Source organism: Tamandua tetradactyla, chromosome 16 (genome assembly GCF_023851605.1).
Source record: "Tamandua tetradactyla isolate mTamTet1 chromosome 16, mTamTet1.pri, whole genome shotgun sequence".
Taxonomy (NCBI): Eukaryota; Metazoa; Chordata; class Mammalia; order Pilosa; family Myrmecophagidae; genus Tamandua; species Tamandua tetradactyla.
Genome location: NC_135342.1, coordinates 61,584,507 through 61,597,002, shown reverse-complemented (window position 1 = coordinate 61,597,002; position 12,496 = coordinate 61,584,507). Strand labels below are relative to the sequence as shown.

Below are 12,496 nucleotides of genomic sequence, written 5' to 3'. Positions count from 1 at the left end.
GAAGGGCTGGGAAATTAGAGCCAGGCTTGTTAAAAGTGGATTGAAAATATAAGCTCAGAGGTGTGGCTTTGCTGTATGTAAAGTGTCCTTGACCTTTGACCCTAGTCCTTCTTCTGGATACCTTCTCTGAAAAGGTACAAAGTGTGTAAAGTGCCCAGTAGAGCATGTAGCTTTACTGTATTAATGCCAGTACCCTTCTTCCTTCCATATCCTGGGGAAGATGGTGGAGCAGCCTGATTGGTCAGCTCCAGAAGACATATTCCTGAGGTTGCTACAGCTCCCTTTTCCAGTGCATCTGACGGTCATTAACAGTAAGTGCTGGTGATATAATTTGTCTGCTCTGAGGTCCAGGGAGGCACAGGGACCAATAGAGCTGGTGCAACAAAACTTGCCCCCCACTCCCCCACTGAAAAATAGCAGGACCCCTTTTGTGCAGCAAAGTGCCTTACCAGTTTTGGTGGGAATTTTAAAAGACTAGGTGAATAAATGACAATATGATTAATTCAAAGTTGGTAAATGCTATTGAGTAACTATTATAGTTTTAGGGTGCTTATGCCTCATCCTTAGAAAGGTGATGTATCTTAAACTTGATTGTCTTGAATTTTCAGTGGGATTTCTTCACAGGAAGACTGGGACTTCACAGGAAGACTAGACACAGGAAGGCACAGCTAAAGCTATTTATTTCGTGTTCTCTGGTCTTTTGACTGACATTGTCTTTTAAGGATCTGAACCTGAGTGTCAGAGTTTTTGTACACATCCATGAAATAAGACAGGGTGAACTCAGGTCAGCACACACTCACTTGGGCCACCGTGTCTATCAAGGCCAGTGCTCATTACGGGGGATGCAGCACCAGATCGTCCAAGTTCCATTTGTCATGAGGCTCTAAAACTAATGGTGAGGGGACCTGCAAATAGCCCAGGATCAGCTTGGGAGCCCTGGGAGTGCTTTGGGTCAGAGACAGGTTCATGTAAAGGAGAGACAACTCGCTTGGATTCCTGATCTGCTCCTTCCTATCTCTGGGACCTGGGGTGGCTATCTACCTGACAGACCCTCAGCTTCTCCTTGGGGACATCATCCTTTGAGGAGAAGGGCCTAATGTTGGGCAGGTGCCATAGTCTGGAAAAGAATGGCTAACTGTTTTCTGGCCCCCCACCCTGGAGCCCCAGGGAAACTAGGTGCAGGGGACTGATCCCCACTGGTCAGCCTTATAGGGAACATGGGTCTTTCTTTGTCTGGTATCTATTTTTTTGTCCCCATCCAGGATACCCGTTTGGGAAGTGACTTAGATGTAAGTGGATGCATTAGAGAGTCTGTAGTGAGCAGAGAGAGGTAGAAGGAGTTGTCAGTAGTTCCTTCCATCCAGGCTCTGGTGAAAAGAGGGCAGATTCAGGGTCTTGTGTCTCCTGGACACTTCTGGCTCTTTTCTATTCTGTTTATAGTCACCATTTTATTGATCTGGGCCTTACTTCATATGGAGTCCTGCCATGGGCTAGGTCTAAGCTTACAGTGGTATCACACTTAGCTGTCCTGTCACCTTCCTGAGGTTATACCTCAGCTCTTATTTGGTGTTTGGAGTATTCGAAACACCACAGCTACCTGTTGAAGCCCATTTGTGGGCTTTAGTCTTTGCGAGTGTGTGGGGGGGGGGGTGGGGGTACAGGAGGTTCCCACTATTTTAGTCCTAGAAGGTAGTGATTTGTTTTTCTTATTTTTTTGAACTTTTTTTTATTGTGAAATATAACATATATGCAAAATAAATTTCTAAGCACATTTTAAAAAAAATTTTTTTAATGTATAATTTAACATATATACAAAGCAAAGAAAAAAGCAATACTTTTCAGAGCATTCTTCAATAAGTAGCTACAGGGTAGATCCCAGAGTTTGTCATGGACTACCATACCATCCTCTCAGATTTTTCCTTCTAGCTGCTCCAGAATATAGGAGGCTAGAAGGAATATTTTTTATCATCACACTTGACTTTTTTTTCTTTTTTTTTTTTTGATAAAAACATATATGCAAAAAAGCAATGAATTTCCAAGCACATTTTCACAAGCAGTAATAGAACAGATTTTAAACTTTGGTTTGGGTTACAGTTCCACAATTTTTCATTTTTTCTTCTAGCTGCTCCAAGACACTGGAGACCGACAAAAATATCAATATAATGATTCCGCAGTCATACTCATTAGTTAAATCCTATCTTCTCTGTTATATTCCTCCTTCTCTTCAAATAACATATATACATAAAAGCAATAAAATTTCAAAATACATTGCAACAATTAGTTGTAGAAACAGATTTCAGAATTTGGTATGGGTTGCAATTCCACAATTTTAGGTTTTTATTTCTAGCTGCTCTAAGGTATTGGAGGCTAAAAGAAATATTAGTGTAATGATTCAGTACTCATACTCATTTGTTAACTCTGACCTTCTCTGTGTAATTCCACCCTCACCTTTGATCTTTTTCCCACTCTTTAGGGTTATTTGGGCTATGCCCATTCTAACTTTTTCATGTTGGAATATGCTGTTGATAATATGGGATAGGGGGATAGAACTAGTTGATGTTTTGGAGAGGCTTGCCCTTCTGCATTTCAGGACTTATGTGTCCCAGGGACCCAACTGGCAATTGTAGGTTTTAAAAAGTTACCCTAGTGTATGGAACCTTTGTGGAATCTTATATAACGCCCTAGATCGGCAGGAACAGTTTTGGTTGCAGTTTGGCAAGTTATGATAGGTAGCAATGTCTAACTGAAGCATGTGTAAGAGTGACCTCCAGTGTAATCTCTTGATTCTATTTGAACTCTCTCAACTACTGATACCTTATTTGTTATACTTCTTTTCCCCTTTTTGGTCAGGATTGCATTGTTGATCCCATGGTACCAGGGCCAGGCTCATCCCTGGCGGTCATCTCCCACGCTGCCAGGGAGACTTTCATCCCTGGATGTCATGTCTCATGTAGGGAGGAAGACAATGGTTTTATTTGCAGAGTTAATCTTAGAGAGAGAAAATCCACATCTGAGCAACAAAAGAGGTCCTCTGGAGGTGACTCTTAGGCATACCTGTAGGTAGGTTAAACTACTCTGCTACGTACTTAAGCTTCCCAAGAGCAGGCCTGAAGATCAAGGTCTTGGACTGTTGATTTGCGTGACCCTAAGGTTTGGCACAGTATCTGGGGTTTCCCCAGTGGTAAAGTTTAATAGTTCCATTCTTTTTCTCCCATCCCTCAAGGGATTTTGACAATACTTTTGATTATCTGCTTAATATACTTTGAGATGTATCTAGGCATTATATTAAGTATACAGGATTAAAGGCTCTCATTCTTATTCTGGGCTCCCTGTGCTTGGATTGTTTAAATGATCTTTCTAGACAGGTTGAGTAAGATTATGTGCTACAGAAAATTTAGGTTCTGAACATAATAAAACTTTCTTCCTTTGGTCTCAAAGAGTAGGTGAAGTTCTGAAATACAGGCAATGTCTTCCTTACCCCTGTATTTGGAATTACCTTAATACCGACCCAGTCGGCTTCATTCTTATCTCTAAATAACAGGTTATACGTATATGAAACAGTCCCTCAAAATCCAGAAATAACACTTTGGGCTAAAAGTGACTTCTATAAAAGCTTACAATTTAAGCCCCAATTTTCTTATATTTTGTGAATGAGATCATACAATATTTGCTCCTTTGTTTCTGGCTTATTTTGCCCCACCAAATGTCCCACAGACTTATTCACATCATTGTATACCTCACAACTGTGTTCCTTTTTGAAGCAGCACTGTATTTGATCCTTTGTTTACACCGTCGTTCACCAGTCTGCTTCTCAGTCTGTGTCTTTCAGCCACCTCCATGTACTGGACCTCATGTATAATATCCAAACTCAATAGTCCATCAACACTCTCAATTTTAGATAATTTCATTGTTCCCAAGAGAAAGATAGCCAATAAATACACACTCACCAAACCAAAAATCCAAACCTCTCCCTAACTCTTGTCCCTCCCCTCGTTATGTACTCCTGGTATTGTTGCGGTACTATTGATGTTTTCCTGTAAAACATATCCCCATAGCATGCAATATAATTTATCCCCTATACCCTGAAGTTATGTACTGTTTGTTCAAGAACTTATTTATACTTGTAGTGGTAATTGGTAGGCGATGTTTTGCTTATTTTTAACTTCTTGGGGGAAGTAAACTCACTATTTCTTTGTATATTACAAATATTTAGGCAAAAAAGAAATGCTCATTTCCTTTTCTGACATGTTTTCTCCTAAGTGCCACTGAGACATCTGATAAAGTTGGTGCAGCAGAGCCCTCATGTTGCTGTGGGTGACTTAGTTGTATAGGGACCTTGAGTGGGAAGCATGAAGGTCTCAGGGGCCTCACATATTACTGTTCCCCAGCTTTGGATGAATTCCTGCTTTGAATGATCTGGAATGCCAGCAGTGGTTATATGGGGGAGAAGGTAATAAGTGTTTTTTTTTAAATTTCTTTTAAAAATATAACAAGAAACTAACACAAACATTCTTAACTTATGATCATTCTGTTCTACATATATAATCAGTAATTCACAGTATCATCACAGAGTTGCATATTCATCATCATGATCATTTCTTAGAACATTTGCATTATTTCAGAAAAAGAAATAAAAAGACAATAGAAAAAAATTCATGCATACCATACCCCTTATCCTTCCCTTTCATTGATCACTAGCATTTCAATCTACTAAATTTATTTTAACATTTGTTCCCCCTATTATTTTTATTCCATATGTTTTACTTGTCTGTTGATAAGATAGATAAAAGGAGTATCAGACACAAGGTTTTCACAATCACACAGTCCCATTGTGAAAGCTATATCATTATACAATCATCTTCAAGAAACATGGCTACTGGAATACAGCTCTACATTTTCAGGCAGTTCCCTCCAGCCTCTCTATTACATCTTGACTAACAAGGTGATATCTGTTTAATGTGTAAGAATAACCTCCAGGATAACCTCTTGATTCTGTTTGGAATCTCTCAGCCATTCACACTTTATTTTGTCTCATTTCACTCTTCCCACTTTTGGTTGAGAAGGTTTTCTCAATCACTTGATACCGAGTCCCAGCTCATTCTAGGATTTCTGTCCCACATTACCAGGACGGTCCACACCCCTGGGAGTCGTATCCCATGTAGATAGGGAGAGGGCAGTGAGTTTGCTTGTTGTGTTGGCTGGAGAGAGAGACCACATCTGAGCAACAAAAGAGGCTCTCTTGGGGGTGACTCTTAGGCCTGATTTTAAGTAGGCTTAACCTATCCTTTGTGGGATTAAGTTTCATATGAACAAACCCAAAGATGGGGGGCTCAGCCTATTGCTTTAATTGTCCCCACTGCTTGTGAGACTGTCAAGAATTCAACTTGGGGAAGTTAAAATTTCCCCTTTGGAGAAGGTAGTAAATTTTGAGACACCCAGAGAAGAAGCTCTTTGTGAGGGGTCTTGATGATCCTGTGCAGGTCCAGGCTTACTGTATCTTTTCCATGTTCTGGTCCTTGCTGCATAGTAGCTTGTCTCTGTAGGTGTAATCCTTCATTGCTCTGCCATGTGTTACCTAGGATTGAGCTGCTTATTTCAGGCACTTCTCAAGAATGCAGTCTGCTGCCTTAGTTGGAGCCAGAAAGTCAAGGGACTGGAAGCAGTGATTTCAGGAAGCTTTTTTCAGAAACTGAAGTTAGTGGTTCATGGTTACAATCACTACCTCCCATTTCTCTGGCTGCTGAAGGCATTAAGGTGCTTTCCCCTAGAAGATAAACATGTAAAGCCTCTCCAATAACCACTAATATGTTAAGAAAAGTCTCTGCATTTGTTCCTTTTCCTTTTTTTTTTTTTTGTCTTTTACCGATAAATATTTGAGAAGGGATATGCATAATTATTTGCTAACCCAAATGTTTTTATGTGTCTTCTTTTGAAGGTACATGGGAATAGGACTCTCAGCTCAAGGTGTCAACATGAACAGACTTCCTGGTGAGTCATTAGTAAGAGAACATTTGCTCTGCTGTCCTGACCTATTTTGTGTTGACAGTCATGGTGGCAGCCAAGAGATTGGATGGGGCCTTGTTTGCTGGCCACATGCCCCCAGCCAAGCCTTTGGGTGGAGAATCCTGAAAGGTGGTCATTGGACCAGAATGGTGTGGGCTTCCATTCCAAAAATTAATTGGCGAGTGATTGTCATTCATGGAATTTGAACTGTTTGCAGTCGCAATCAAGTGACCTGTGCTTGCTCCCAACAGGGATACGCCTCAATAGCCCTCACTTTCATTGGTCTTTGCTGACCAGCCTGGGACTCAGGTATATACTGAGAGGAAGGCTACTGCCGACCCTGCTTCTTTGTTACTTCACCATGTTAAAGATCAAAGTCTTTTAAGTGACTTCCCATGTGGAACATGGTTGAAGTGATTTCTTAATAAATTGGAGGATGTGCATGAACCTTGGGTTGACAGATTAATGGAATGCTCTGGGCCCTACAGATGTGCCTCCTCCACCACCCTTTTAGCTGACTTTTGCCCAGTCTTGGACTGGGTTCCATTTGAGGAGACAGAAGCCTCTTCACCACAAGCTGGTGGGTTCCAAAAGATGGTCTCATGTTTCTTTGGGTGCCGGAAGTGCATGGTGCAAACGTCCCTGACAGTATCTGGGGGCAGGCAAAGCCTCTCTGTTTTTGCTCAGGCCCTCCACTCTTTATGCCTATGACACAGGGAATGAAGCTTGCTTTCTCCAAAGAGGGAATGGCACATATACCTTATATTTTTTTCTGATCTATGTTTAATAACAATCATAGACTTTTCTCTTATGGGTTGATTTCAAGTATTTGAAATCTAGACTTGCTTAGGATTCATCCAGTTATCAGAATCTGTGATTCTGACTCTTTTCTTATCTATTTATTTATTTGTTCTTCTTTTTTTTTCTTCACTTTTAAAATTTTTTTTGACTTTTTTTTCTTTGAGTGCAAATCAGTCTTTTATTAATCAGAATGTGTGTGTCATATTTGGCCTCCTTGTGTAATGTGTGGCTATGTTCTGTTATATAAGTTTTTGACCTGGGCTGAGGTTGTGTGTTTGGAGTGTCCATAGCTCTGCCTCTCAATGAACAAAGAGCTCAGAAAAAATAAGCTCTCTTCCTATTAAAGGTAAACTGATTCTTTTTTTTTTCTCTAAATATGTTCATTGAATTTATGCATTTCTTTGGTCAAGGAGAAAAGAGACTTTTATAAGCTTAATGTACCACCATCGTCTGTTATTGGATGACAGTTTAAACAGCCTTAAACACTGATTAAATACATTTTTGTTCATCTATAGAAGGGAATACTCTGCAGCTATAAAAAGACGAAGAGGCTTTTTAGACACCGATATAGAGTAATTTCTAGGATATATTTCTAAGTTAAAAATGTAAGGCATAGAACAATGTATAATATACTCCCAAAATGCAGGAGAATAAAAAGTAAAAGGAACATATCTGTATCTGCTTGTTCGTGCACAGAATTTCTTTGGAAATTTACAGGAAAACTAGTAATATTGGCTGTTCCTTTGGAAAGGAGTGGAGTGGCTGGTGACAGGGTTGAGAAGGGGATTTTTCACTTAGGTAGCTTTTGAATTTTTTTTTTTTGTTTTTGAGAATATATTGTGTGCTTTAAGTATAAAAAATACAATTAAAGCAAAATAAATAAAAGCAAATGCCCTTACATCAAGAAATTCTTGGATCTATGTTTTAGGTGGTCTTAGGATTTTGCCTTTGGCTTTGTGCTGGGCTTGGTGTTCTGGATTCCATCTGTTTATCGTCCTTAAAAAAAAGCCTGTTTTGCTTGGCCATTGGGTTTGGAATCCATGGAGTGGAGCAGATGAGCTGGGAGTAGTTTCAGGGTCTGCCTGGACTGAACTGTGATGGGGTTGTGTGGAAATGGCCTAGTCTGCTTCCTTTATTCATAAGATGGGACTTTTCATGCCTCTGGGCTAATCTGTAGCCAGCGGCTTCTTAGGTGCTTGACACTGCTAATTTAAAGTTGTAAAATCTAACAATTTGGGCTTTGTGAAGTCATACCTGAACTAGGCATAGAGGAGGGCCTCTAGGGAAGAGAAGAGCCTTAGAGATAGTGGTTGTGGTGTGTTGGTCTCCACACTAACAGATCAGAAAAGTTGGCACCATTTTGTGTATCTCTTTTGGCTGGAGGAAGGGGATGCCTAAGTGTTCCTGAATATTGCGCTTGTCTTCATTTTCACGTTGCCAGACTATGCGGGTTTTCCTTCAGGTCATATTTGATCATCTCCCTCATTATTCCTTGAGGTAATAAGTAGGAATCATATTGCATCCAGATAGTGTGCCTTTCTGGCAAGGATGCATATCTCTGGCTTTCTCAGGATCCAGGGCTGTTAGAATGGCTAGGCAGACCTAGCACAGGTCAGACAGGGGTGGATTGGAGAGTATCCCTCTCAGGAGTGATGGCAGGCCAGCCACTATTCATCCCAATGCTAAGTTTGGACGATCACAGTCCTCTTTAGTGCTTTTACTGTTTTTTTTTTTTTCTGTGATGATCATATATTCTCCAAAACTGAAAGTACCAGCATTCGTAAACAATTGGGCCAGAAGCTACTTGAATAAATTTTTTTGTGTGAAATTGGGATGGGGGATGGTAGCAGCTAAAACCTTTTTTACTGGCTGCTTCTGATTTTCCAGAGGAAAAGGCTCTAGGTTGAAATGAAAGCTAATTGAGCTGTGTGAATGTGAAATTGGTAGGGGGTGGGGGTGACCTCAACTGGGACCAAATCCCTAGGATTTTGGTGATGACTTCAGTTGAGATGTTTGAGGGTTCATGTATCTCCAGGCTTGCTGGCCGTCCAGTTGGGGCTTTAATTGTGTGCTGATCAGTATTGCATGTTGTCCCCATTTGCTTGGAGGAGCTATGTGAACATTCACATCACCCTTCTGAGATAAGTGTAAGAATATATGGTTGGCACATGTTCTTTTTTTTTTTTTAATTTTTATTAATAAAACCAATCAACATACAACACGAACATTCTTAATGTATGAACATTCCATACTTGGTATTATAGTTTGCTAGCTGCCGGAATGCAACACAACAGAGATGGATTGACTTTTAATAAAAGGGGATTAATTTTGTTAGTTTTTCAGAGGAAAGACAGCTAACTTTCCACTGAGGTTGTTTCTTATGTGGGAAGGCACAGGATGGTCTCTGCTGGCCTTCTCTCCAGGCCCCTGGGTTCCAACAACTTTCCCTGGGGTGACTTCTTTCTGCATCTCCAAAGGCCTGGGCTGAGCTGCGAGTGCCGAGATGAGGTATGCTGAGCTGTTTTGGCTGTGCTACGTTGTGCTCTCTCATTTAAGCATCAGCCAATTAAGTCAAACGTCATTCATTGCAGCAGGCACACCTCCTAGCCAACTGCAGACGTAATCAGCAACAGATGAGGTTCACGTACCATTGGCTCATGTCCACAGCAACAAAACTAGGTACCTTCTCTTGGTCAAGTTGACAACTGAATCTAACCACCACACTTGGTGTGCAATCAGTGGCTCACAATATCATCACATAGTTGTGTATTCATCATCATGATCATTTCTCAGAACATTTATATCATTCCAGAAAAAGAACTAAAAAGAAAAAACTCATACATACCATACCCCTTACCCCTTCCTCTCATTGACCACTAGTATTTCCCTCTACCCAATTTATTTTAACATTTGTTCCTCCTATTATTTATTTTTAATCCATATTTTCACTCATCTGTCCATATCGTAGATAAAAGCATCAGACACAAGGTTTTCGCAATCACACAGTCACTTGTGAAAGCTATGTCATTATGCTATCATCTTAAAGAAACATGGCTACTGGAACACAGCTCTACATATTCAGGCATTTCCCTGTAGCCTCTCGAATACACCTTAAACTAAAAAGGGGTTATCTACATAATACGTAAGAATAACCTCCAAGATAACCTCAGCTCTATTTGAAATCTCTTGGTCACTGACACTTTATTTGGTCTCATTTCTTTCTACTCCCTTTCAATTGAGAAGGTTTCCTCAATCCCTTGATGCTGAGTCCCAGCTCATTCTAGGATTTCACACATGTTTTCTTTCTGCCTGAGTTTGGTCATACATCATTAGGTCTGTGTGGGTCATTTTGCATGGATGTACCATGGTTGACCAACCTTTTTCCTCCTTATTGAATGTATTTGTCTAGAGTATTTTGTTGTTTTGAACAGTGCAGGACACCTTTGTGCAAAGTCCTTATTTTATTTACTTATTTTGTTTTCTGGTATTATTTATAAAAAGTGTTAATAATATACTTATGATGTCTGAATTTGTAACCCTTATATTTTGCTGGATCAGACCATTTCTGGATGTTACTAGCAGTGTGCCTGTTTGCTTCATGCCCCTACTAACCAGACTTTTGTTAAATTTCCAAAATGTCTTACTGTCATTTAAAATAAAATGTCATGTAGTAAATCTAAAGTGTTAGTTTGGGAAATGTCAACTTTACTGAAAATTTAGTCTTCAAAACCAGAAATGACATATATCTGTTCATTTTTTCAAGTTTTCCATCAAATTTTCTCTAAATAGATTTTGTCTGAATTGAGAAAATTTAATATTCTCTTCATCAATGGGTAAATGTAGTTCTTTTCATTTGCTATAGCCTGGATATACAGCAACAATCTGAAGAAATGTTGATTGATTTTTTTTTTGTGGTGTTACCATGGGCCTCTACAATTCTGTTGAACTCATTAGTACTAATAGTTTCTTTGTCAAACTATTTGCATTTGCTTGGTGTTCGGGCATATTGAGATATATTATACTCGTTACTGATGCTTAAAATCTGTTTTACCATGAATTATTCTATTGATCTTCATTGACAGTTCTTTCTTATTTTTTCATGGGCAGGCACCGGGAATTGAGCCAGGGTCTCTGGCATGGTGGGCGAGAACTCTGCCTGCTGAGCCATCATGGCCCGCCCTGACAGTTCTCTTTTATGTTTCTGATCTTGCTTCTATTTTGTGGTGGAAATGCCTTTTATTTCCCCATTAAGAATAGTCTTTCAGGGTAAATGATGTTATGGTCCATATTTTCAAACTTCATCTTCTATGTAAGACCAAAAGGGAGAGGTGTTTATTTGGTGCAAAATTTATATTTTGGGTAGCACGTTACCTAATTTAACTTGTACGGTCAGTTTATTTGCACACCATAATTATGTGGAATCTTGACTAGGGTGTGAGATCTTGTTGGTTTGTACAGGTTGGTGTGATGCCTGATATATCCCAGAGTAATTTGGGAAGAGAATAAAAAAGTATTTGCAGACTTCCCTTGTTAACTGGAGAGAAAGGAGTAAATATTCAACTTCCCCATCTGGGGAATTCCCGATATTCTCACAAGCAGTGGAGACAACCAAATCAATAGGTTAAGCCCTCGATCTTGGGGTTTGCTCCTGTGAAATTTATTCCTACAAAGAAGAAGCTAAGCCTACTTATAATCATGCCTAAGAGTCACCTCCGTAGCCTCTCTCTCTAAGCCAACTCAGTGGGTGAACTCACTGCCCTCCCCCCTATATGGGATATGACTCCCAGGCTCATAAATCTCCCTGTCAGTGTGGGACAGGACTGCATGGATGAGCCAGGACCCAGCATCATGGGATAGAGAGAGCCTTCTTGACCAAAAGAGAAAAGACAGAAATGAGACAAAATAAAGTTTCAGTGGCTGAGAGATTTCAAACAGTCAAGAGGTTATTCTGGAGGTTATTCTTAATGCATTGTATAGATATCCCTTTTTAGTTTGTGGTGTATTGGAGGGGCTAGAGGGAAGTACCTGTTAAACTGTATTTCAGTACCCTTAATTCTTGAAGGTGATTGTATAGTTATAAAGCTTTTACAGTGTGACCATGTGATTGTTAAAACCTTGTGTCTGACACTCCTTTTATCCAGGGTATGAACAGATGTGTTAAAAAAAAAAAAAAAGAATAAAAAAATAAATAATGGAGGTTATATTGGGATTCTCTAGAGAAACAGAACCAACAGGAGATACCTGTAAATATGAGATTTATAAAGGTGTCTCACACAACTGTGGGAACAGAAGAGTCCAAATTCCACAGGGCAGGCTGTGAAGCTGGCAACTCCGAAAAAGGGTCTGAATGAACACAGGAAAAGCTTGCTGGCCTTGAAGTAGTGAAAAAAATCTTTCTCCTCCCTTTAAAGTATTTAGCTGATTGGATTATCTTGTGGGTAGGAGGTATACCTTAGTTAATTACAGATGCAATCAACTGATTGATGATTTAATATACCAGCCTTCTGGTTTACCAACTAGCCAAGAAATATTCTTACAGCAGTGGTCAGGCCAGTGCTTGCCTGACCAGACAATTGGGCATCAACACTTGGCCAAGTTGACATCAGAACCAACCATCGCAGGAAGATATGACATGAGAACCAACCATCACAGGAGGATAAGGGGTAAAAAAAAAAATTGGGTAGATTGAAAT

General features: G+C 39.9%; 1 protein-coding gene across 2 annotated transcripts in view; it reads left to right on the top strand.

Moving 5' to 3' along the window:
- Positions 1-12,496, top strand: part of RANBP10 (RAN binding protein 10) — a 136,601-nt gene that overhangs the window by 51,807 nt on the left and 72,298 nt on the right. For both annotated transcript variants that reach the window (XM_077132770.1, XM_077132769.1), the window contains exon 3: positions 5,936-5,988. In XM_077132770.1, the coding sequence (XP_076988885.1) occupies positions 5,936-5,988 (53 nt within the window). The remainder of the gene's footprint in view (positions 1-5,935; positions 5,989-12,496) is intronic.